At 39.0% G+C, this 24,988-nt stretch overlaps 2 protein-coding genes across 6 annotated transcripts; one reads left to right on the forward strand and one right to left on the reverse strand.

Annotated features, from left to right (window-relative positions):
- dis3l (DIS3 like exosome 3'-5' exoribonuclease) lies at nt 1-21,564 on the forward strand. 3 transcript variants are annotated; one of them, XM_058078297.1, is made up of 19 exons: nt 1-217; nt 559-712; nt 3,762-3,890; nt 4,009-4,144; nt 5,900-6,067; nt 7,162-7,240; nt 7,335-7,514; nt 7,592-7,761; nt 9,544-9,705; nt 9,788-10,038; nt 11,525-11,617; nt 11,794-12,082; nt 12,961-13,196; nt 14,692-14,846; nt 15,561-15,739; nt 17,911-18,056; nt 18,237-18,408; nt 18,483-18,842; nt 19,572-21,564. In XM_058078297.1, the coding sequence occupies exons 1-18, from the start codon at nt 37-39 to the stop codon at nt 18,810-18,812; spliced, it is 3,210 nt and encodes a 1,069-aa protein (XP_057934280.1). In that variant the 5' UTR covers nt 1-36; the 3' UTR covers nt 18,813-18,842; nt 19,572-21,564. The 3 variants fall into 3 exon arrangements, with proteins under 3 accessions (XP_057934280.1, XP_057934281.1, XP_057934279.1); XM_058078298.1 differs by having other exon boundaries at nt 19,778-21,564; XM_058078296.1 differs by having other exon boundaries at nt 18,483-21,564.
- Nucleotides 19,465-24,750, reverse strand: tipin (timeless interacting protein). Of its 3 annotated transcripts, none has more exons than XM_058078299.1 (8): nt 24,619-24,750; nt 23,654-23,765; nt 23,077-23,170; nt 22,906-22,981; nt 22,709-22,831; nt 21,972-22,026; nt 21,348-21,563; nt 19,465-19,914 (listed from the first exon to the last, which is right to left on the reverse strand). In XM_058078299.1, the coding sequence occupies exons 1-8, from the start codon at nt 24,676-24,678 to the stop codon at nt 19,685-19,687; spliced, it is 966 nt and encodes a 321-aa protein (XP_057934282.1). In that variant the 5' UTR covers nt 24,679-24,750; the 3' UTR covers nt 19,465-19,684. The 3 variants fall into 3 exon arrangements, with proteins under 3 accessions (XP_057934282.1, XP_057934284.1, XP_057934283.1); XM_058078301.1 differs by having other exon boundaries at nt 19,466-19,914; nt 24,517-24,620; XM_058078300.1 differs by having other exon boundaries at nt 19,467-19,914; nt 24,528-24,629.
- Nucleotides 24,751-24,988: the final 238 nt, after the last annotated feature.

The following is a 24,988-nucleotide window of genomic DNA, read 5'->3' on the forward strand; positions in this document are numbered from 1 at the left end:
CTTCCTGTTTGAGTTGCTAAAACGTTTACTGTTTACATGTTTTACACACACGGTAGCTGCGTGGCTCCGTGTCGTGTTGACAAAATGATTACAAAGACAGAGAAAACTCTACATTTAAAGACCAACCGGGGGAGAAAAGTCCGTGTGGTCCGCGAACATTACGTGAGGGAACGAGTGCCATGCTACAGCTCTCTGTGTCTGGACGGCTGTGACAACGGTAAATAAAACGCCGTCCAAACACTAAACGGGCGTTATTTATGCCGCCATTACCACGTCGAAGCTAATATTTTATCTGAGCAGTATAGCTTTTATTATCTGGCAGCCTGAAGTAGGCCAAGTTACTGGAATAGCCCAATTTAATTAAATGCAGTGTTGAAAAGGCTCCAACAAGTTTTGCTAACTAGCTAGCTACTTTCCTCTTTTGTCTGCTCATCAACAAAACTGCGAACAACAATAAAAACACACAAACATCATAACACACACAAAAGTGCTGCAATTACATACAAAAAATAGGGGAAAACAGATGTAGTTTTTAAATCCAGTCCACTTTTCACGTAGGTGATAAGGTGTTGCCAGGGGATTTAACACACTATGTGGTGCCTGATGCCGGGGTTGTGGTGGACTACCAGGAGATCTTGGAGCTCAGAGAGGTGCAGGGCATCATCTTCACCCAGACAGCCTGCCAGGCTGTGCAGCACAGCAAAGGACGCAGGTACTTCCGCTTCACTCTTTTCCTTCATGACCGTCTGTCCGTTAGTTGTTGGCTGTTTGCGTTCAATGCTTCTGACCATGCGGTGTTACGACGCCATCTGCTGGATCGACATGCAACGACAAGCCATTCAGACGTCATTATAGTGCAGGTGTGTCCAAACTGCAGCCCATTTTTGATTGGCCCGTGTCACTATATAGTTAAAATATAGCAAAAAATTGAAACATCAGAAGTCGTTTTACAAAAAAGGACAAATGTTAGGAGAGAACAGTTAACCTAATGATAACCTAAATGAGTCCTAATTTTAAAAGAAATGGGAAAATGGAAAAAAAAAACAGTCAATATTAAGAGACAAAATGTTTATTCTAATGGGAAAAAGTCAAAATTTTACAACAATAATTTGAAAATATTAAGAGACAAATTGCGTGTTCTAACAAGAAAAAAGACACAATTTTACTTGAATAATGTCAAAATCTAAAAAAAAAAAAGTATTTTAAAAAGGAAAAAAAAATCACAATTTTATGAGAATAATATCAAAATATTAAGAGAAAATACGTGTGTTCTACAAAGAAAGAAAATATACAAGGACAAAGTTTAAATAGTTGTAAAATTTTAAAAATTGAATAAATGAAAAAAACAGCCATAATTTTACGAGAATAAAGTCAAAATATGAAGAGAAAATATTTGTATTCTAACAAAAAAGTCAAAATTTTACCAAAATAATGTTAAAATATTAAGAGAAAAAAATGTATTCAAACAAGGGAAAAAAGTCAATTTTTTATGAGAATAAACTCAAAATATTAACATTGGTTTTTTTTTATTCTAACAAGATAAAAGTCACAATTTTAGTAGAATAAAGTCAAAATATTAAGAGAAATACTTTGTATTCTAACAAGAAAAAAAGTAAGCATTTTATGAAAATAAAGTCAAAATATTAAGAGAAAAATGTGCATTCTAACAAGAAAAAAAATAATATCATTTTAGTAGCACAGAGTTTAAATAGTAAAGAAAATGTTACATTTTTTCCAAGTCGTAATATTATGACAACCAAACAAAACAAGCTACAATGTAATTTTTGGTGTTTGTGTCATTGGCCTGTAATACGGCTAGTTGTGGTTAGCATGTTAGCTACACAGTCAGGATATCAGAAAGACCTGCGTTTGGGTCCCCGCTTGGGCAAGACTCCATGTCTTACCCGTGCGTGCGTGGGTTTTCTCCGGGTACTCCGGTTTCCTCCCACATTCCCAAAACATGCTAGGTTAATTAGGTTAATTGGCGACTCTAAATTGTCCAAAGGTATGAATGGGAGCGGTTGTTTGTCCATGTATACACCCCCGTTTATAATAGTCCAAAATGAATTATGGCTGGCTTCCCCAAGTAAATCCTTCAACGGTGACATCCTTGTATGCTCACACGCTGTGCATGGCTTCTCATGACTTATTGCACTGTAAAATGTATAAAGCAGTTGAGTGACAGGTCAGTACGAAAATGAATATGTGAGCTTCAGGCACAGCGAGGCCAAGCACGCAGCGCCTTGCAGAGAAGCGGCCAAGGGTCAGCCTCATTATATGAAAGCTCTGCTGATGAAGCCAAAGGAGATCTCTGGCCTGTGAGTGGAAATGCATATCTCGGCCACAAACATCCAGGACTGCTGTTGACAAGCTTGATGGATATTGTAGAAATAAGGAGTCCCACATGACTCTGGCTTTCATTCTAATTTGTCGTACTTTTCTGCTTACTGCGGCGTTCTAAAATGTTGCATCATTAATATGAAGTTCACTTTGTGTAACGTTGGGTGGGCATAGTTGATCAAGTTTATGCTGATGCCATACTGCGTCAGGATTGCAGGTGTCTGTTCCTTTTATGTCTTTTACTTTTACTGCGGTTTGTATTGTATTATAAATACATATCTTACCCATATTGGAGCACATTTTCTATTCCGATATCTAATAATAATAAACACTATTTGTGCAAAATAAGAGTCAGCAATATGCAATGTAAGCTATGGAGTAACTGCCATATTTACATGTTCTACTATCAACAACAATACAGCAAATTAAAATTGGAAAGCTGCACATTTCAATGTGGCACAAACATCAGTGTAAAAACAAAGCAAAATTGCAAAGTTGTAATAAAAAAGGAAACACCTTCGTTTAACCAACGCGTATGAAGTAAATATGCAAATTGCACATTATACAAGTGGTGTGTAGGTTAGGGAGGCAGATGGAAAAATAATATTAATAATAATAACAACAACATGAAACGCTCCGTGAGCTTCTACAGCCTGTGTAATGTTTTTTTTACTGTGAGTGTGACAGTATTATTCTTGCTAATCAGACAATAAAATACACAGGAGGTATTTGCAGTACTCATTGCAACCGGAAGTTGTGGGGGCGTGTGTGAGCTAGATAGTACTTTTACTCCTGTCCTTCCATTCAGTGGAAAATCCATATTTAAAATGGGATCTATTATGCTTTTTTTTTCCACTTTTCTGACCTATAAATATTGGCGTGGCTTCTGAGCTCCATCGCATAAACGGTGCCTTTGACAAAGTGTATGCGACAACGAGTGCTCCTCCTCTGGCAGGCGAGGTTACCACACGTCTAGCTTCATTTTATTTTCTACCGCTAATCCTCACGAGAGTCGCGGCCATGCTGGAGCCTATCCCAGTCGTCTTCGGGCAAGTTTTCTGTGCGGGTTATTGTGTGTAGCTGCTCTATAGGAGTCCACAACTCGACACAAAGGGGTCCAATAATGAGCATAATAGGTCCCCTTTAAGAAAACAACAGCCTCCATGTGAATTTTTCTGTTATGGGTGATAACATTTTTACCACATTAAAAAAAACCAATAAAAATATGATACTGTAATTCACAGTTACTTTTTCCTGTCTCATAATAACCATTTCCTGAATGATGACACAGCAGGATGCTATGCTGCTCTCATTGTCTTTTCATCGAGTGTAAATATTCTTTCTTTGGAATTGAACCTCCTGTGCTGTTTTTGTTGTTGTTGTCAATGTGTGTGTGTGTGTGTGTGTGTGTGTGTGTGCAGACAGTATAACCGCCTGCGAAACCTGCTGAAGGACCCCCGACATGACTGTGTACTGTTTGCAAATGAATTCCAAGAATTTTCCTACCGCCCGCGAGAAAAGGGGGAGAGTCAAGAAAAATGGCAGACCAGGTAAGCTACACCTGGAGTATGGATTATTACCCCCCCCCCCCATATTGTTTGATTTGAAGCAAAAGTGTATGACACGAAATGACATGGCTTTACTTTGTGTTTGTGTGTTTGTGTGTAGGTGCGTGTACTCTGCCGCAGTGTGGTACTACAACCACCTCGCCGGTATGATGGATGTGGTGATGATTACGGAGGACCGGGAGGCCGTGGCTCGGTACTGCAGCCTCAACTCTGGAGTTTACGTCATCTCTGTCCGGGTAGGAGTCACATGACCACACACATATGGTACATATAGTGTTCACCGTATTTAACACTGGCCGCTTGCATCCGCATCATCATCATAATCATCATAATCATAATAATCATAATAACGGAGCCGGCAGATTGTTGCATCACTGCTTTGCTAAATTAGCAATTCCAATTTTCTTTCTTTTTCTTTCTTTCCTTCTTTCCTTCTTTCCTTCTTTCCTTCCTTGTTTCCTCCCATCGTTTCCTTCCTTCCTTTCTTGTTTCCTTCCTTCCTTGTTTCCTCCCATCGTTTCCTTCCTTCCTTCCTTCCTTCCTTGTTTCCTCCCATCGTTTCCTTCCTTCCTTCCTTGTTTCCTCCCATCGTTTCCTTCCTTCCTTCCTTGTTTCCTCCCATCGTTTCCTTCCTTCCTTCCTTGTTTCCTCCCATCGTTTCCTTCCTTCCTTCCTTGTTTCCTCCCATCATTTCCTTCCTTCCTTCCTCCCATCGTTTCCTTGTTTCCTCCCATCATTTCCTTCCTCGTTTCCTCCCATCGTTTCCTTCCTTCCTTCCTCCCATCGTTTCCTTCCTCGTTTCCTCCCATCGTTTCCTTCCTCGTTTCCTCCCATCGTTTCCTTCCTCGTTTCCTCCCATCGTTTCCTCCCATCGTTTCCTTCCTCGTTTCCTTCCTCGTTTCCTCCCATCGTTTCCTTCCTCGTTTCCTTCTTCGTTTCCTCCCATCGTTTCCTTCCTCGTTTCCTCCCATCGTTTCCTCTCATCGTTTCCTTCCTCGTTTCCTTCCTCGTTTCCTCCCATCGTTTCCTTCCTCGTTTCCTTCCTTGTTTCCTTCCTCGTTTCCTTCCTTGTTTCCTCCCATCGTTTCCTCCCATCGTTTCCTTCCTCGTTTCCTCGTTTCCTTCCTTTCTTTTCTTTTCTTTTCTTTGTGAATGAGAAATCTTCCAAGATGGCGTGGCACCTCTATTCATGTATGAAACCAATATTTAACAGTACGCCATTTAACAGGTCATTTAATGCACAACATCCATGAACTTCAGTGGAGGGTTGTTGTTTTTTTTTTTTCCCAACAAGGCATGCTGCGTATACTTCAGCCACACCAACATTACGCTACGGAATATAAGAATGAGGAAGCTAAGGCGTAGGAGGAAGCAGAGTTTATTTAATACTTGTCTTCCGTCTGGTTTCAACACTTTTTTGAAGTCTTAAAATAACAAAATATTTCTAATACATAAAGATTTAATTTATTAAATAATAATTACAGAATGAATATTGACGATAATGACAAAAATGGCAACAATAAGTAGTAGTAAAGGTAGTAAAGGTAATTTGTAGGTATAGGTAAAAGGTAATATTGACAGTTACTATGGTACCCATTATGTCATTGTATGGTCATATCACCTCGTAATTCGATACGGGACAAAAAAAAACTATATTAGGAAAGCAGGAAGTGAACAAATGTAAGAGTTACTGATTGTAAAAGAACCAGATGGAGGAGTAGGATTTAATAAGCTTTGCTTCTTCCTACTCCTTTTGGACATGTGGAACTGGGAACTGATTATGGGATGCACTCAATTGGAATCTGATGCATGTTCAAATGAAATAAAACCATTACCAATTCATCTATACTGATCCTGTGATTAATCTTATTAAAATGTTTAAAAATGAAAATCAAGCCCCTATGATCATACTGATTCATGTTGATAACTTGAAAAGGATTCATATGACGGATATGTGCTAATGATGTTTTATGTGTGTCATTACCTTCCAGGATTATTTGCAGAACTTCTGGTCAGGAGTGCAGGCGGCCCATGACTTGTACGGCTCCGTCTGCCAGTCTCTGCTGGAGAAGGAGAGCGAGGGCGCAGAGAAAGAGTTCACTGATTATCTACCGGCTCAAGTCCTGGAGGCTGGCATCAAGTCCGGACGCTACATTCAGGTATAGCCGCCCTGCTTGAACCTTGTGCTTTCATCCTAAATTGTACCATCGTAAAGTCATCCTAACTTGGACTCCTTGGAAAACAAAGCATTATTGGGGGAAACTACTGTGTTAGAGCACCAGGGGGCGCCAAGTCAATCAAATGTCTGAGCAGGTCTCTTCCAACCCTTTACATACAACAAACATGACTATGAACTCCCTCAATTAACCATTCATAATTAACGGTGATCAGTTAATTTCGGCGAGATAGGACTCATTTTCTACCGCTTATCCTGACCAGGGTCGCAGGGATGCTGGAGCCTATCCCAGCTCTCTTCGGTATAAATGTAATATTTTTGGAGCGTAGGAAACCTGTCCATGACCTTCCAAACAACATTATTAGAGCCCTTTAGACATTAAACAACACCCCTATAGTCGCATTTAAGACTCATGCTTGTGTCTGTTGCTGTAAATGTGCTCCGATGTTAGGGGAGCTAAGTGGGGGACAGACAGGAAGTGATGTCAGGTGATGTCATGTGTTTTCTGGAGGTGGGGGTGGTGTGGGGGGCAAATTTGTTGACCAAAAATCTGGTCCAAGAATGTGAATGTGCGGGGATACACTGTATTTGTTTGTTATTTTTACATGATTATTATTATTGATTTCATTTTATTGTAATTAAATGTATTAATTAATTAATTTTATTATTTAATTTATTTATTATTTTATTATTATTTTTTATATTTTATACTATTTTAATTAATTTCATACATTTTTATTTGGTTTATTTTTTATAAATTTTATATTTTTATATTTTTAATTATTTGTATTTTAATTAGGCTGCATGAGTGGTTAGTGCACAGGCCTTACAGCTAGGAGACCCGAGTTCAATTCCACCCTCGGCCATCTCTGTGTGGCGTTTGCATGTTCTCCCCGTGCATGCGTGGGTTTCCTCCCACATTCCAAAAACATGCTAGGTTAATTAGCCACTCCAAATTGTCCATAGGTATGAATGTGAGTGTGAATGGTTGTTTGTCTATATGTGCCCTGTGATTGGCTGGCCACCGGTCCAGGGTGTACCCCGCCTCATAAACCTCCCTTCTCTGCTTTTGTTCAGGGCACGTTGAATGTCAGTAAGCACCGAGCACTGACAGAAGCTTGGGTCACAACAGGGGGTCTCTCGGATAAAAACCCGGGTACGGTACCACGGTGATTCTACCATCGATGCTGTTTTCCCTGTCCTCATGTTTTCCTCTCTCTTGTCACCCGTCCGGACGTCTACTGCTCCAGAGTTGAGCAGCGAGGTGTTGGTGTACGGAAATAAGAATCGTAACCGGGCCGTGCATGGCGACGCGGTCGCGGTGGAGTTGTTGCCAAAGACTGAGTGGAGAGGGAAGGTCACGGCGCTGACGGAGGGCCAAGGCGAAGACAAGAACGGAGAGGACATCCAAAGTCAGCCTGTACCTACAGGTGGGGACCAACTCTACTCACATTCTGACACAACTTCATCACATTGTGTTAAGATGTCTGAATAATGAACCTTCCAGGTCGCGTTGTGGGCATCCTGCAGAGGAATTGGAGGGACTACGTGGTAACGTTCCCGCCAAGGGAAAACACACAGTCCCAGAGCAGGAATTCTCAGCGTATTCTGACCGTGCCTTGGGACTATCGCATCCCAAAGATCCGCATCAGCACGCAGCAGGCTGACGCCTTGCAGGTCTGGTTTGCCTTTAAGAGTCATAAACTCAGTAGAACTCGCTAGAAGATGATTTGGCTAAAGTAGGAAATCATTTTAATTGTTAATATGATATGAAATCCATCCATCTATTGTGGTTCCCTTATGAGGGTCGCGGGACGAGCGCATTCCTCTGCTCTGCTCTGCTCAATGCAGCAGCTCTACTCGGAGCCCCTCCCAAATGACTAAGCTAGAACCCATCCACATGGCCTCTGACTACAGTGTTACATCTCCACCTACTGGCCAGAGTTGTAACAACAAGCCAATCAATGTAAAGCGATTGAGAGCGGTAGTGAGCAGATTACGCCGAATCTCCATTATGGCTGACGCTGTGCCGATCTGGCAACCTCATGAACGAGACCCCGAGATATCTGAGATATCCCAGTCTAGACTGAGAACCCACTGAGAACCATTGCCTCAGATTTGGAGGATGTAGACCAGGGGTGGGCAAACTTTTTGACTCGCGGGCCGCATTGATATGACAAAATTTACGGGGGGGGGCGGGGCAGACTATATATTTTACACGTAACAGTCCACCTGGTATTATTGTATCTGTAAAATTGTCATGCAATCTGCTATTATTATTTATTATTTTATATTTATATTTAAATATTTAAAAAATAATAAAATATTATAATAATTACAATAAAATTAAAATAATAATTATTATATTATTATTATGTAAAATATGCAAATATAACAATAATATTATATATAATTAATATAATAATTAGCATTAATATAATAATTATAATAATCTAATAATAATAATTATTATTATTATTATTATGTGCTTGTGTCCCTTTTTTCAGGAGCACTTTGTAAACAACAGACCATGTCAAACAACGAAATTGATCCAACCATCAAAAGGTTGGCTCAGGCCATGATGCCAGGTTGTATGTTGAGTTTAAATGAAATACTTTGGAAAGATTGGGCGGGCCGTATTCAAACACTTGGCGGGCCGGATGTGGCCCCCGGGCCGTAGTTTGCCCACCCCTGTTGTAGACCAATTGGGCAAATACCCATGCACCCTCCAGAACCATTACAAGTGTAATGAGGTCGTAGCGTTGAATCTAAAAATAAACATCTTTTTGAGGCTGCACGGTGGACGAGTGGTTAGTGCGCAGACCTTATAGCAGTTAAAGGGGAACTGGAATTTTGCCCAACATTCAAAATCCTTATGTGAAAATGCATCAACACATATTTTTATTGCATTTTCCGTGCATTATAATGCCAGAAAACGAGTTAATATGAGCTAGCTAACAATGCACATCATTGGGACACACCTATTTCGACTACAAAACAAATAAACAAACGTTTTATCGTTTGCTATAATGCAAGAACGAGTACATTGATGATAACATGAGTGGTTAGCGCATAGGCAGCACAGCTAGGAGACCAGGGTTCAATTCCACCCTCGGCTATCTCTGTGTGGAGTTTGCATGTTCTCCCCGTGCATGCGTGGGTTTTTTTCCGGGTACTCCGCTTTCCTCCCACATTCCAAAAACATGCTATTTTAATTAGCGACTCCAAATTATCCATAGGTATGAATGTGAGTGTGAATGGTTGTTTGTCTATATGTGCCCTGTGATTGGCTGGCCACCAGTCCAGGTTGCACCCCGCCTGAAGTCAGCTGGGATAGGCTCCAGCTCACCCGTGACCCCAGTGAGGATAATGGCTATAGAAAATGAATAAATGTCCTACCTTTGCCGCCAATACTCTTATTTTGTTGTTGTTGTTGTTGTTGTTGTTGTTGTTGTTCAGGACCACAGAGTGGTGGTCCGCATTGACTCATGGGAAAGCACGTCACTGTATCCTAATGGACACAGCGTGAGGGTTCTGGGTCGGGCCGGTGAGCTTGAGACCGAGATCCAGACCATCCTGTTGGAGAACTGCATCCACGTGGCTCCCTTCTCCGATGCGCAGGTCAGAGGCATCTAAGAGAGCTCCAAAAATATAATAGCAGATGCATAGTTTTTTTCTTTTAAACTATGGCTAACTATCCTAGCTGAGAGAGATGCCGGCGAACTCTCCTGAAAAGCCATGGAGAGTTGATGCTGCTCAGGCGGCAGAGAGGCGGGACCTCAGGGAGAGTCACTTGGTGTTCAGCATCGACCCGGCGGGCTGCGAGGATGTCGACGACACGCTGTCTGTACGCCTTCTGGATGGAGGGGAGCTGCTGGAGCTCGGCGTCCATATTGCTGACGTGACGCACTTTGTTCCTGAAGGATCGCTCACCGACTTGGAGGCACGCGCAAGGTGAGGGTGGCATTCGGAATGTATTCATTCTTAGGGCATGGGCGGCCATTTTGGACCTTTATTATTGTTCCGTGGCATGTATGAATGTACCCTGCAATAAAAGTCATGGTATAGAAGATGGATGGATGGTTTACCACTTTTATATTGGGTAATAGGAGCATACGAGTGACTGTAGGGTTGCTATTTCATGTCTGGAGGTCTCTAATAATGTTAAAACCAGTATTTAGAAGGTTGTAGTGAGGATAAGCTGTATAGAAAATGGATGGATGGTTTATTTTCTCTGATTATCACTACTATATTGGGTCATAGGAGCGTAAGGGTGACTGTAGGGTTGCTATTTCATGTCTGGAGGCCTCTAATAATGTTAAAACCCGTATTTAGAAGGTTGTAGTGAGGATAAGCTGTATAGAAAATGGATGGATGGTTTATTTCCTCTGATTATCACTACTATATTGGGCAATAGGAGTGTAAGGCTGACTGTAGGGTTGCTATTTCATGTCTAGAGGCCTCTAATAATGTTAAAACACATATTTAAAAGGTTGTGGTGAAGATAAGCTGTATATAAAATGGATGGATGGTTTATTTTCTCATGATTACCACTACTATATTGGGTAATAGGGGCATAAGGGTGACTGTAGGGTTGCTATTTCATGTGTGGAGGCCTCTAATCATGTTAAAACACGCATTTAGAAGGTTGTAGTGAGGATAAGCTGTATTGAAAATGGATGGATGGTTTATTTTCTCTGATTATCACTACTATATTGGGTAATCGGAGCATGAGGGTGACTGTAGGGTTGCTATTTTATGTCTGGAGGCCTCTAATAATGTTAAAACCTGTATTTAGAAGGTTGTAGTGAGTATAATCTGTGTAGAAAATGGATGGATGGTTTATTTTCTCGTGATTACCACTAATATATTGGGTAATAGGAGCATAAGGGTAACTGTAGGGTTGCTATTTCATGTCTGGAGGTCTCTAATAATGTTATAACACGCATTTAGAAGGTTGTAGTGAGGATAAGCTGTATAGAAAATGGATGGATGGTTTATTTTCTCTGATTACCACTACTATATTGGGTCATTTGTGTGTAAGGATGACTATAGGGTTGCTATTTCATGTGTGGAGACCTCTAATAATGTTAGAACCCGTATTTAGAAGGTTGTAAACAGGTTTTCTATGTCCTTATTATGAAAATATTTCATTTCTAAATCAGGAAATTCACTTATCACGGTCAGGTCTGGAACCAATAAACCATGATAAGCGAGTGATGACTGTATATTATTAGAAATTGCACTAATAAAAAAATAAATAATACAAAAATTACTTTTTCTGTATGCGCCCATCACTGGGAAAAACGTTTTAGTTTTCCTCTTCACCCCAAACTGATCCCAAATGTGTTTGTTACTCCCCTCCATCAGTAGTGAAACAGTATTGTGAATAATACGACTGAAGAAGTCTAAACTGTCTTACCTTGTCGACTGGTTTCAGGGCTACAACCTACTACCTTGCAGACCGAAGGTACGACATGTTGCCTGCGGTTCTCAGCGCCGATCTCTGCTCTCTGTTGGGAGGAGTGGACAGGTCAGTAAGACCGTGCGAGTGTGAATGGATGGAATAAAGCAGGAAATTATTCAGAATTACTCTGATTTGCAAATAGGGGAACTCCGATGGGCTAAAGTTGGCTACATTTTATTTTAATATTTCTATTTTATTTCTATTTTGACCTTTTCTATGATTGCTTGTGTGTATAAACGCAGGTACGCAATGAGCGTCCTGTGGGAGCTTGACGCCCACACCCTTGCCGTCAACAAGGTGTGGTACGGTCGCACAATCATCCGCTCCTCCTACCAGCTCCATTACGAGCTGGCTCAGGCCCTCCTCAACGGCGAGGAGGTCCAGGTACCGGAGTTGGCCCACCTGAGCTCCCGCGAGAAAGACGCCAAATTAGCTCAGCTCACCCGGGCTCTGGAGACGCTGACCCACGTGGCTCGACACCTTCGGGCTCAGCGGGATCGAGGCGGCGCTCTGGAACTGGAAGGGGTGGAGGTATGAGGAGTTAGTGGTACTCTCATGGCAGATGATGTAACATTTCATACCATCAAAACAATCCTCAGAACGGAAAGGCTGTGATTGGTCATTTCCTGTGTGTATACCACTGCCCTTTTCTCTTTAATTACCATTGTTCACCCGCTGTGAAGGAAGCTAACAGAGTTAGATTAGCAAATAGGCTGTCCAAAGTGTTTACTGTGTTTTTTTTTTTATTGACCTGTGAAAATATTGTAGAAATAATAAAAAAAAACCATGATAAGTGAATTTCCGCAATGTAGGAGTCCTTATTTATTAATAGAATATTTTAGTATTTTAGCAGTTAGAGCATAGAAAGTTTACCACCTTCTAAATATGCTTTTAACATTATTAGAGACCTCTAGACATGGAATAACACCCCTACAGTCATTTTTACACTCGTATTAGCCAATATTGTAAACATAATAATAGTAAATATTCCACTTAAGACATGAATAAGAGGGTCCGGGGGGGGTGGGGGGTAAACAGGAAGTGGCGCCGAGGGGTCAGAGTTGACTTTCAGCTTTGTGTGGGTTACGGCCACAACATCAAAATAAGATCCGCTGTGGCGAAAGAAACAAACAAAAAAAAAAAACTTGTTGACTGAGTCTGGTGCTTGTGTGTCTCACCCAACATTACAGTAACATTACTGACACCAAGTGACCAGAATGCTGTATATTTGTAATTTATTTATGCTTTTAAGGTAAATAGGACATAGATTTAATGTAGAAATGCATACTTACTATTTCCTGTTCACGAAAGCGCCGCTTTTAGCGACTTAGCAATTGAAGCTAAGCGCATACCGTATGCCCGTGTCCTTGCTGTGTTTGACTCTAATGGCATCAATGCTTCCGTCCCAGGTGAGGGCCCAGCTGGACCAAGACAAGAACATCACGGCTCTGGTTCCGCGCCAGCCCCTGGAGATTCACGAGACGGTGGCGGAGTGTATGATCTACGCCAACCACTGGGTGGCACGCAAGATCCAGGAACGCTTTCCCCATCAGGCTCTGCTGAGGCACCACCCTCCACCACGGCAGGAGTTCTTCAGCCAGCTGGTGGACAGTGCCAAGTCCAAGGGCTTCACCATCCACACCAGGTTGGCGTCATTTCCCACCGCTTGCTGTTGACGATACGGGTCGATATCAGACAGTGCAACCTCGGTTAGCGTGCTTTTGCTCGGTTTGCATCCATTTTCCGCTACAATATGGCGCATGTCTTTTCAGTGTATTTGTAATGTATTTTTACTACAGATGTCCGATAATTATCGGCCTGATATCAGCATATATCAGTTGATATCGGAATATCAGAGTTTTTCCCAATCATGAAAACAGATATTTTAAAAAATGCTGTACATAAAATACGTGTACATTCCACCACAGGAGATATGTCACGTGACACATACAGTACTGTATCGGTATTGGCTGATATTGGTATCGGAACTTGGACGATATTAGCGTATTGGTTTTCGGCAAAAACAAGCCAATATCAGACATCCCTAATTTTTACCACAAACAGCCTTGTTAGCATTTTAGCATGCATAGAAATGACAAACAAAGACATGACTGTTCCAAAAAACACAATGCTGCAGTGACACACCACCTTCCTGTTTTTACATGAGTTATTTCTTCAATTCAAGAAATAGTGTTCCTCGCCTTCTTTAGCAAAATAAATAAAGCAAAAACTTTATTTATTTTTTTGGCTTCTTGATGACAGAATCACTATTGAACTCAAGAAATAACTCATGGCAAAACAGGAAGGTGGTGTCTGTGTCGATCTTGCTGCCACATCGACAATCACATCTTCAATTAAGATAATATTCATTTATCCAACTGTGTTTGTAATGTATTTTTACTAGAAATGTCCGATAATTATCGACCCGATATCAGCATAAAAATGCAATATCAGTTGATATCGGAATATCGGAGTTTTTCCCAATCATGAAAACAGATATTTAAAAAAAAATGCTGTACATAAAACATGTGTTTATTCCACCACAGGAGATATGTCATGTGACACATACAGTACTGTATCGGTATTGGCTGATATCGGTATCAGAAATTGCGAGTTGGACGATATTGGCAAAATAAGCCAATATCAGACATCCCTAATTTTTTACCACAAACGTCCTTGTTAGCATTTTAGCATGCATAGAAATGATAAACAAAGACGTGACCGTTCCCAAAAACACAATGCTGCAGTGACACACCACCTTCCTGTTTTGACATGAGTTATTTCTTCAATTCAAGAAATAGTGTTCCTCGCCTTCTTTAGCAAAATGCTAACTTTTTTTTTTTTTTTTTGGATTCTTGAGGACAGAATGACTATTGAACTATTGAACTTGAAGAAATGACTCATGGCAAAACAGGAAGGTGGTGTCTGTCGATCTTGCTGCCACATTGGATTTACATGAATTTGCTTGAGTTAGCATCCGTTTCAGTTAAAGCCGGACCTTTTGGAACCAATGAATGACGCTAACCAGGTTTTAGTGGCACCGTACTCGTACGTAAAGGACATGTAAAGGTCATTGAAGGTTATCTCCACAGCATTGATGTCCAAAATATGATAAAAATATGATACCGACTTCTCCGCAGGTCCAATAAGGCTTTAGCCGACTCCCTGGACCGGGCCGTGGACCCGCAGGACCCCCTGCTTAACAGGCTGCTGAGAATGATGGCCACCCAAGCCATGTCTCAGGCTCTGTATTTCTCCACTGGTGCCACGTCCCAAGACCACTACTACCACTATGGTATGCATGGGATACTATGGGATACTACGGGATACTACATGGTACTACTACCCAAGTTCGTTGGACACTCTATTCCAGGATTTATGCTTCCATTTATCACAGCAAGTCTTCCAGGTCCTGAAGCAGCAAAACAGCCCCAGACCACCACACTACCACCACCATATTTTACTGTTGGTATTATGTTGTTTTCTGAAATCACTACATTACTTTTACACACACGTTTTGCCCGTCAGACCGAGTATTTTTCCAAAGGTCTCGGGAATCATCAAGATGTTTTCTGGAAAAATTGAGATGAGTCCGAGTATTGCTTTTTGTTCATGTGTGGTTTTGGTCGATGTTGTTGTTGTGGGGTCTTTTGTGACCTCTCAGAAGAGTCGTCGCTGCACTCTTGGGGTCATTTTTGGTTGGCCGGCCACGCCTAAGAAGGTTCACCACTGTAATAATAATAATCATTTGTGGATAATAACTCTCACTGTGGTTTGCTGGAGTCCCGATGCTTCAGAAATGGATGTATAACTTTTCCCAGGCTGATCTCAATTTTTATGAAGTTATGTTTTAACCGGGGGGGGCTCTCACGTCTTCACACAGGGGTCATCTAGGTTTGGAATTTTTTTTTCCCGCCTTAATGTTTCATTTAAAAACTGCATTTTGTGTTCAGGTCTGTTACTGATTAATATTTACATTTGCTTACTATACTTATTTTTGTTTTTCCAGGTTTGGCTCTGGACCGGTACACGCATTTCACCTCCCCCATTCGTCGCTACGCCGACATGATGGTCCACCGCCTTCTCACCGCAGCCATTGACACGGAGAAGGGGCGGCGCTACGCTAAAGCGTTAGCCACAAACAAGGAAGTGGAGGAGCTGGCGCATCACATCAACCAAAAGAACAGGGTCAGATGTTTTTTTTTATGTTGGTGTAGCACAAGGGTGTCCAAAGTGTGGGACGGGGGCCATTTTGTGGCACGCGGATGGATTTTATCGGCATGTAGGTTCAATCTAAAAATATCAACTTTGATGAAAAATTGGCATTTTAGTAGCATAAAGTTTAATATATTATAAATATATATTTTTATAATAATTATATATATATGACAATTTAATAATATCAATAAATATAATATTTGTAATATTTTGGAATATATACATATTTTTTTAAGTCGCAATATTATGAGAAACAAAATTTAGTATTTTTGGGAAATTCATTCCAAATCATTTTAGTTGCATAGAGTTGAAATATGTAAGAAAAAAATATATTTTAATCTGCATTATTATGAGGAACAAACAAAAATAAGGTCATTTTTGGAAAATTTGTTATAATATGGGAAAAGAAAATGATGATGAAAAATTTTCATTTTAGTAGCATAAAGTTTAATATATTATAAATATATATTTTATAATAATTATATATAATTTAATAATATAAATAAATATATAATATTAGTAATATTTTGGAATATATACATATTTAAGTCGCAATATTATGAGAAACAAAATTTAGTATTTTTGGGAAATTCATTCAAAATCATTTTAGTTGCATAGAGTTGAAATATCTAAGAAAAAATATATTTTAATCTGCATTATTATGATTATTATTATACAAACAAATAAGGTCATTTTTGGAAAATTTGTTATAATATGGGAAAAGAAAATGATGAAAAATTGTCATTTTAGTAGCATAAAGTTTAATATATTATAAATATATATTTTTATAATAATTATATATATATGACAATTTAATAATATAAATAAATATATAATATTAGTAATATTTTGGAATATATACATATTTTTTTAAGTCGCAATATTATGAGAAACAAAATTTAGTATTTTTGGGGAAATTCATTCAAAATCTTTTTAGTTGCATAGAGTTGAAATATCTAAGAAAAAATATATTTTAATCTGCATTATTATGATTATTATTATACAAACAAATAAGGTCATTTTTGGAAAATTTGTTATAATATGGGAAAAGAAGATGATGATGAAAAATTGTCATTTTAGTAGCATAAAATTTAATATATTATAAATATATGTTTTTTATAATAATTATATATATATGATAATTTGATAATATAAATAAATATATGATATTAGTAATATTTTGGAATATATACATATTTTTTTAAGTCACAATATTATGAGAAACAAAATTTAGTATTTTGGGGAAATTCATTCAAAATCATTTTAGTTGCATAGATTTGAAATATGTAAGAAAAAATATATTTTAATCTGCATTATTATGAGGAACAAACAAAAATAAGGTCATTTTTGGAAAATTAGTTATAATATGGGAAAAGAAAATGATGATGAAAAATTGTCATTTTAGTAGCATAAAGTTTAATATATTATAAATATATATTTTTTATATTATATATATATATATATATATAATTTAATAATATAAATAAATATATAATATTAGTAATATTTTGGAATATATACATATTTTTTAAGTCACAATATTATGAGAAACAAAATTTAGTATTTTTGGGAAATTCATTAAAAATCATTTTAGTTGCAGAGTTGAAATATGTAAGAAAAAATATATTTTAATCTGCATTATTATGAGGAACAAACAAAAATAAGGTCACTTTTGGAAAATTTGTTATAATATGGGAAAAGAAAATGATGAAAAATTATAATTTTAGTAGCATAAAGTTTAATATATTATAAATATATATTTTTGTAATAATTATATATATATGATAATTTAATAATATAAATAAATATATAATATTAGTAATATTTTGGAATATATACATATTTTTTTAAGTCACAATATTATGAGAAACAAAATTTTGTATTTTTGGGAAATTCATTAAAAATCATTTTAGTTAATATCTAAGAAAAAAATATATTTTAATCTGCATTATTATGAGGAACAAACAAAACTAAGGTCATTTTTGGAAAAAAAATTATAATATGGGAAAAGAAAATGTTATGTAATATTTAGAAAAAAATGTTTTGTAAAAGTTTGGACACCCCCGGTGTAGCACAACCTCTAACAAAAATCCAGACATAAAAACAAAAAACTTACCAGCATCTGTTCGATTCCTCTCCAGGCGGCCCAGCAGGCGCAGAAGTTGTCCACCGAGTTGTTTCAGTGTGTGTACTTCAAGGACAAAGACCCTCACACGGACCGGTGCTGCGTGGCCGACGCCGTCGTTTACGCCATCCGAGACAACGGCGTGTTGGCGTTTGTCCCACAGTAAGTTCCACCGCTCTGTTCTGTTACTGGTTATACTGGGCTGCTTTTCTAACACAATACTTGATAATAATAATCATACAGTAAAAAAATAGCTATGGGTGTCCAAAGTGTGGCTCGGTGTAAAAATGAGCACGTATGAAGAGCGTGCTTCTGGACCTTGTCCCAACTGTCCATGTGCAGGTATGGCCTGAAGGGACCGGTCTACTTGAAGAACCGAGAAGGCCAAGTGGTCTCTGCCGGACAAGATGGCGGTTGCGAGTGGCAGAGCGGTTCCGTGCGCCGCTATTCGGACCACATCACCACCTCGTCCGCTACGGGAACCACCACCCTCGCGCTCTTCGACCACATCACCGTGAGTCAGTCGCGTTCGCGTTTGATACGGCCGACAAAATAACTCGTATGACTCGTTGGGGATTATTCCGTCAGGTTCGCATTTCCGTGCAGTCGTCCCGCTGTCACGCCGACAGTCTCGACCTGGAGCTCGTCGACAACAAGCCGCATCGCAGCACCGAGGTCCCGCAGCCGCCGCCGTCGCACGGACGCAACCAGCTGGTGCAGGAAGTGGTGCGCTTGGCCGAGGAGGCGTCCCAGCAGGCTCAGGAGAAAGCGGCGCAGCGGCCCAAAATGTCCAAACAGGAACGAGAGTTCTGCCAAAGTAAAAGCCCCAACTTATACTTACTCCTGGAGGAGATTAGAGACCTGGCGCTGATGGACCTGATGGACCTGATGGACCTGGACTCTACCAACTCAGCCTGAAGAGCCATGGACGCCCAATTTATGATGGAGGTAACGGTTAGCGTGTTTTGCCTCGGTTTGCGGCCATTTTCCGCCATTTTTTAATGTATTTTTACTAGGGATGTCTGATAATTATCGGCCTGATATCGAATATCGGTTGATATCGGTATATCAGAGTTTTTCCCAATCATGAAAACAGATATTTTAAAAAAAATGCTGTACATAAAACGTGTTTATTCCACCACAGGAGATATGTCACGTGACACATACAGTACTGTATCGGTATTGGCTGATATCGGTATCGGAAATTGGACAAAATTAGCGTATCGGTTTTCTGCAAAAACAAGCCAATATCAGACATCCCTTATTTTTTTACCACAAACGTCCTTGTTAGCATTCTTAGCATGCATAGAAATGATAAACAAAGACGTGACCGTTCCCAAAGACACAATGCTGCAGTGACACACCACCTTCCTGTTTTGCCATGAGTTATTTCTTCAATTCAAGAAATAGTGTTCCTCGTCTTCTTTAGCAAAATGCTGGAATTTTTTTTTTTTTTTGGCTTCTTGAGGACAGAATGACTATTGAACTCGAGAAATAACTCATGGCAAAACAGGAAGGTGGCGTCTGTGTCGATCTTGCTGCCACATCAACAATGACATCTTCAATTAAGATAATATTCATTTATTTAAATGCATTTTGAATTAATTACCGGGTGTAAAACTATACATTTTCTGAATTGTATTTACATGAATTTGACTGAGTTAGCATCCGTTTCAGTTAAAGGCGGACCTTTTGGAAGCAATGAATGACGCTAACCAGGTCGTACGTAAACGACTCCCAACGCTTGACAGAAGCAAAAAAGGTTTGAGAGACAAATGAGAGCAAAGGACTCAACATTCATCCTCATTTTCATTCTCACGCATGTTGCTGGATGCCGGGGTGGGTTCTGGCGCTTCTTTTTCACACAAGCTCTTGATTGACAGCTGAGGCGGGGAGCTGAAGCTGCTGGTGGCCGGCTTGTCGTCCTCGTCTTGACCTTTGGACTCGTTGACAAAAGGTTGCGATGCATCCGCTGAGGAGTCGCCCGCTTGCAATGACGAACCGACAACCGTCTGGGAGTCTGAGGGCCACAATAAAAAGAGTGGAATATGAACTAGCATAAGATAATATTTGCAAATGTAGCTCGAAGAATATCAGTGACTAGCGTTCATATCAGTAACTGTTTTCTTACTTTTTAAAAATAGAATTCAACAAGAAAACAACAAAAAATACAACAAAGGAGAAATAGTCATGTCACAAGAATAAAATAATATGGTGAAAAGAAAAATAGCGTAAAGTTGGTGTAATATTATGAGATACTACAAGGAAAGAGGTTGTAGTTTTTGGAAAAATTAGGTTGGGAAAAATTGATAAAGTTTTGAGAATTAAGTCAAAAAAATATAATGGCAAAAAAATTATATTACAAGAAGAAAGCTGAAATATTTGAATAACAGAATAAATGGGGAAAAAAACAACAGCAATTTCACCAGAATAAAGTCAAAATATTAAGAGACAAAAGTCGTATTCTAATATAATAATATAATAAATAATATTTTAGTCGCATAAAGTTGAAATATTAAAGAAAAATGTTATAAAATTACCAGAATAACTGTAGTTGGGGGAAAAAAAATAGCTGTAATTTTAGTATTTTAGTATTTGACACAAAAAACCCAGCAGCAATTTCACCAGAATAAAGTCAAAATATTAAGAGTCGTATTCTAATATAAGGAAAAATAATATTTTAGTTGCATAAAGTTGAAATATTAAAGAAAAAATGCATTTATTTTGTGGAAAATGTTATAATATTACCAGAAAAATGAGAAGAAAAAAAACTGTATTTGGAAAAAAAAACAGCAGCAATTTCACCAGAATAAAGTCAAAATATTAAAGAGACAAAAGTTGTATTCTAATATAAGGAAAAATAATATTTTACTTGCATAAAGTTGAAATATTAAAGAAAAAATGCATTTATTTTGTGGAAAATTTGGTTGTGGAAAAAGTTATAATATTACCAGAAAAATGAGAAGAAAAAAAACTGTATTTGGAAAAAAAAAAAAAAACAGCAGCAATTTCACCAGAATAAAGTCAAAATATTAAGAGACAAAAGTTGTATTCTAATATAATGAGGAAAATTATATTTTAGTAGCATAAAGTTGAATTATTAAAGAAAAAAGGCATTCATTTTAGGGAAAAAAGTTATAAAATTACCAGAAAAACGAGAAGAAAAATACTGTAGTTGGGAAAAAAACAGCAGCAATTTCACCAGAATAAAGTCAAAATATTAAGAGACAAAAGTTGTATTCTAATATAATGAGGATTGATAATATTTTAGTAGCATAAAGTTGAAATATTGAAGAAAAAATACATTTATTTTGTAGAAAATTTGGTTGGGGAAAAAGTTATATTATTACCAGAAAAACAAGACAAAAAACTGTATTTGGAAAAAAAAAACAGCAGCAATTTCACCAGAATAAAGTCAAAATATTAAGAGACAAAAGTTGTATTCTAATGTACCTGTCGGGTGCTGCTGGCGAGCCAGCCTCCTCTCCAGGGCTCGCCGTCTGTTCAGCTCCATGAGTTGGCGCTCCTCATCGGTCAGGGAGGGGGCCGGCGGTCCGGCGGGCATCGGGGTGGAGTGGATCGGCCCCGGCGGGTCGCTGGGGAAGCTCTGACTGGTGAAGTGGTCCGCCTCTCCAAAGATGGGAGCTTCAGGAGGAGCCTCCTCTTCTCCTGTGCACGATAACAACATAACGAGTCATCACATTTTCACTCCGTTATGGTTTTTCAGAAAATATTAAAATAAATAAATCATGCCATTTTGTGGTTGAATAAAGCCTATTATTGGTCAAAAAATAAAGTCTATTACATAAATGAAGCATTTTCATCCATAAAAATGGTTAAATGAAGCCAAATCCAAATCTAATACATTTCAATGACACATTCAAACACATTGCAGTGATGTGTAATATTGTACACTGACCACCAGGTGTCAGTAATGTTAGCTGAGACAGCAACAACGCCCTCCTGCTTAGCTGCTGTATGTATATATATATATATATATATATTTATTATGTATTAACGCAGTATTTTTGACAAGCCTAGTAAAAAGTTTTTATATATATAATAGAGCCTACTTACCAATAAAATCTTCCTGCGTCAGCGGCATGTCAAGGCGTATCCGTTTGAGACAAGTCTGCCAGAGGAAAAACAAACCTTGGTTATCATACGCCCCAGTTCTCAAATAATTTGGTTAACGTAAAACATTTTGCCTCAGTTTTGGTACAATATTGCGTGGAACAAAATAATCCGTTTGCTTTGTAGTGTATCATTCTGAGAAATAGATTATAATAACATAATAACATAAATTAATTAATGTTTGAAAAACCACAAGGGGGCGATGTTGGAACCGCGATGTCTCCAGAGACAAAACGATACTTTCTGCTTTTTCCCGGTTACGGAGTCGCCACAGCGGATCTTTTTCATCCACATACCGATTAAATTCCGGATGCCCTTCCTGACGAATCCCGATGATGCTTACTAGTGAGGATTCAAACACGGGGTGTCTGCTTCCAAGTCCAGAACGCTAACCACTATACCAAGGCGGTCTCACATGCAAAACAATACTATTTTTTTTAACAAATGTATCACCCTCAGGGCATGCTGGGTTACTTCCTGTTGGTGATATGTACATGTGGGATCCCCCAGCATGCATTGCAGGTTGCAGGTTTTACATGAATATTATTATAATATAATGTGACAATGTCAACGTTTGGTTCGATGCTCTCCTGTTGGTTTGTTTTCCAAAAATAACGCTTTGATCAGAAATCTCCAAATGCTACATGCTAACAAAGAGTAAGATTTGAGTTCTGTCCCACCTGGACCTCCTTCTTGGTGCCCAGCTTCTCCACTCGGTCGATGAAATCTTCAAACTGCAGCTTGGGGTACAACCTGTGGGCCCAGTTCTCCATCTTCTGCATGAGCAGCCGTACATCCTCCGCCTGGTTCAACATCACCCAAGTTGACGTCGGGTTTAAAAATGTGCTCAAACGACGGACGCGCTGTGAGGTCTCACCTCGTGTCCTTTGCCTTTAAAGCGGACGTTGTCAAAAAGCGTTCGCAGCGCCGGGAGTCCTTTATCTGTTGTCAGTCTGAGAAGATACCAATCAAGGTTACGGGTTCTTCTTCATCAGCAGCGATACAGAACATCGACCGGTGAAGATACATTATAAAGGGAGATGACAACCTGTGGGAGTCCAGCTTGGGCTGGGGTCTCTTCACTCCTTTTCGTTTGGCGGCAGGAACGTCCGCAAGCTTGGACATTTCACCGACGCTTTCATCTGCAGGGACAGCGACACGTCAGAATCACCATGGCCTTCACTCGTCACTTCATCAGAGGTACAGGAGAAATACAATAAGACGGGGGGGGGCAAACAGGGAAGGATGACTGATAAAAAGTAATGGTAATGGTTTTATTTCATTTCAACATGCATCAGATTACAATTGAATGCATCACGTAATGTCGAAAAGGAGTAGGAAGAAGCAAAGCTTATTAAATCCTACCCCTCCATCTGGTACTTTTACAATCACTAACTGTTACATTTGTTCACTTCCTGCTTTCCTATAAGTTTTTATTTATTTAAAATGTGTATTTATTTATTTATATTTTATTTTTTATTATTTTTTTTAATTTAAAAATTGAAAAAAAAAATAAACAAACGAAAAAAAACCTTAAACTGTATTACAGAAAGCAGGAAGTGAACAAATGTAAGTTACTGATTATAAAAGTACCACATGGAGGGGTAGGATGTGGAGCTTCTCACCATTCCCAAAGGGGTCTCCTGCCTGGCCCGGGGACAGAGGCGGAGGCAGAGGAGAGAACGTGTCATCCTCTAAGATGGCCGATTTAGCCGTTTTGACCATGGTGCGGAGTCCCTGCAGAAATAGTCGTTTATAGACATTTATAGTGTTAAACATGTGCATGTTTTTCATCAAACTCAGAAAAAAATATTCTGCATTAGTAAAAATGTATATATTATTGTGTTTTTGTGCTACGTCATGATCATAATGCTCAAGTACTATAGTAAGGACTAGAGGTGAACGATCTATTAATTATCAATATCAGACAACATATTACTATTATTAAAACATTGTATCTTCCAGACGAATTTCCACTTGCACTCGACTGCCTGCGTCTTTTATTCTGAAAGTCACACGGGATGTATTTCGCTAACCGGAAGCTGTGCTTCTACAGCAAAACCGGGGAATATATTTTTTAAATTTTTAAAAATTTTTTTTTTAATTTAATGTATTTTAGAGTTAAAATACAGTAAACTATTAAGACGAAAGGGCGCCGGTAAAAATGTGTCGCTGAAAACGGCAGCTTTGACGCTGACACGGTGTAGCTAACAACCATGTACCATCCAGCATTAGCAGTAATGGCTCGGCATACTCAGCTTCCGCTTCCGTTTCTGGAATGGCGGGAACGAAACCCGGATATGAAAGTGAATGAATAATAATAAATGGTTACCTCTTTACTTGCACCCATAAAAGCTTACATGTAAGAGTTAACCCACTTTTTACCGACAACAGTCCTAAAGTCAACATGGTAAGCTTGCCAGAAATTTGTATTTTGGCAAGTTTCGTTTGCGCAACACAACCGGACACTTACAACAGAATGAGATACCTGTAGCTTACCGGTATACGTTAACTGGAACGACAGCCTGAAGTTGTAGTTAGGACTTCAACAGACTACAAGAAAACAAGTATGTTAAACGAGGTGTCTTACCAGCTGTCCGGTGAGCACAGCAAACAGCAACCAACGAAGAAGTCCAGATGCGCGAGTCATGAACGAGTCGTTCAAAACTCGAGTTTTTTTTTCTTTTTACTGAATCGAGACTCACGGGTACTAGTATCCATTAGTGCATTCACTTAATCACGCCTGCTACCTCTAGCTAAATTTAAAGGGGAACCTTTTATAGTTATTTATCCATATCTTCACACAATAAATTCGACATGGTAAAATCTGAAAATAATAAAGTGTGAAGTGATTTTTGGTCCAGAGCAAATTTAGCTTTGTTCTTTAGCTTTATTCTTGCCACTTTATGTTGTATATTTTTGGAACGTGGGAGGAAACCGTAGTGCCTGTAGAAAACCCA

This window comes from Doryrhamphus excisus, chromosome 7, assembly GCF_030265055.1.
Source record: "Doryrhamphus excisus isolate RoL2022-K1 chromosome 7, RoL_Dexc_1.0, whole genome shotgun sequence".
Classification (NCBI taxonomy): Eukaryota; Metazoa; Chordata; class Actinopteri; order Syngnathiformes; family Syngnathidae; genus Doryrhamphus; species Doryrhamphus excisus.